Source organism: Rhagoletis pomonella, unplaced genomic scaffold (genome assembly GCF_013731165.1).
Source record: "Rhagoletis pomonella isolate Grant_MI unplaced genomic scaffold, Rhpom_1.0 Rhpom_scaffold_00006, whole genome shotgun sequence".
NCBI lineage: Eukaryota > Metazoa > Arthropoda > Insecta > Diptera > Tephritidae > Rhagoletis > Rhagoletis pomonella.
The window spans coordinates 49327950-49329261 of NW_023458560.1; the positions used below are offsets into that span (position 1 = coordinate 49327950).

General features: G+C 27.1%; 1 protein-coding gene across 1 annotated transcript in view; it reads left to right on the forward strand.

The window, feature by feature from the left end:
* LOC118740891 (potassium voltage-gated channel protein Shaw) overlaps positions 1-1312 on the forward strand; it is a 45561-nt gene that overhangs the window by 30535 nt on the left and 13714 nt on the right. The window contains exon 7 of the mRNA XM_036472629.1: positions 1097-1225. Within this exon, the coding sequence (XP_036328522.1) occupies positions 1097-1225 (129 nt within the window). The remainder of the gene's footprint in view (positions 1-1096; positions 1226-1312) is intronic.

Below are 1312 nucleotides of genomic sequence, written 5' to 3' on the forward strand. Positions count from 1 at the left end.
ATTTTATTTTATTTTATTTTATTTTATTTTATTTTATTTTATTTTATTTTATTTTATTTTATTTTATTTTATTTTATTTTATTTTATTTATTTTATTTTATTTTATTTTATTTTATTTTATTTTATTTTATTTATTTTATTTTATTTTATTTTATTTTATTTTATTTTATTTTATTTTATTTTATTTTATTTTATTTTATTTTATTTATTTTATTTTATTTTATTTTATTTTATTTAATCTAGTTTCATTTCCTTCTGTTCAACCCATTCCATCCCATTTTTTTTCATTTCACATCTTCCTATTTCATTTTATTTCACCCAATTCGCTTTCACTTCATTTAAATTCACTCCATCCGTATCAATCATCTCACCAATCACTTCACTTTATTCCATGTCATTTCATTACGCTTCTCACTTCATGTAATTCAGTCAATTTAATTTATATTTTATTTTAATTCATTATGTTCCAATCCACTCCATGCCATTCCATTCCATTTAACTTAATTCCTTTCATCCCATTCCATTTATTTCATGCCATACCATATCATTTCCTTTCATTTCATTTCGTTCAAACGTATTATATTTCATTCCATTTTATTTTATTTCATTTCTTTACATACCTTTTCATTTCATTCCGTTCAGCTCCTTCTCACTACCTTCCATTTCGTGCCATTCCATCTCATCCCTTTTTATTTTAGACCATTTAATTTCATTGCAATCCATTAATTCTATACATATTTCATTTCATTATATTTCGTTTCTTCTCATTTCATTTAATTCTATGCCAATCCTTCGTTTCCTATTCCATTTTATTTCAATCAATTCCATTTTATAACATTTCATTTCATTTCGTTTAAATTTATTCTATTCTGCTTTATTTTATTTCGTTTTAATTTATATTATGTATTTTTCTTTGTTCTACATTCTACTTCTTTTCTTTAAATTCATCCCTTTACTTTTCTTCTTTTTTCATTTCTCATCTCTTCCCTTTCTTTTATTCAAATTCCTTGCTTTTCATTTCTTTCATTCCCACTTTATCTTTCCTCTCTTTTTCATATTCCCTCAAAAACATTCGCTGACCTCTCCACACTTTCAGGTCAAACGGGCGGCGTCAGCGGCTGCGGTACACCCGGCTCTGGTCCACATTCGGGGCCTATGGGATCTGGCGGCACCGGTCCGCGTCGCATGAACAATAAAACTAAGGATTTGGTTAGTCCGAAATCAGGTATGTTACAGTTGTTGTTGTTGTGCGCCTAAAAGTCGATTAAGTTTATGCGTTTCTTAATTCCTTTTTGCGCTAAATATTCATAAC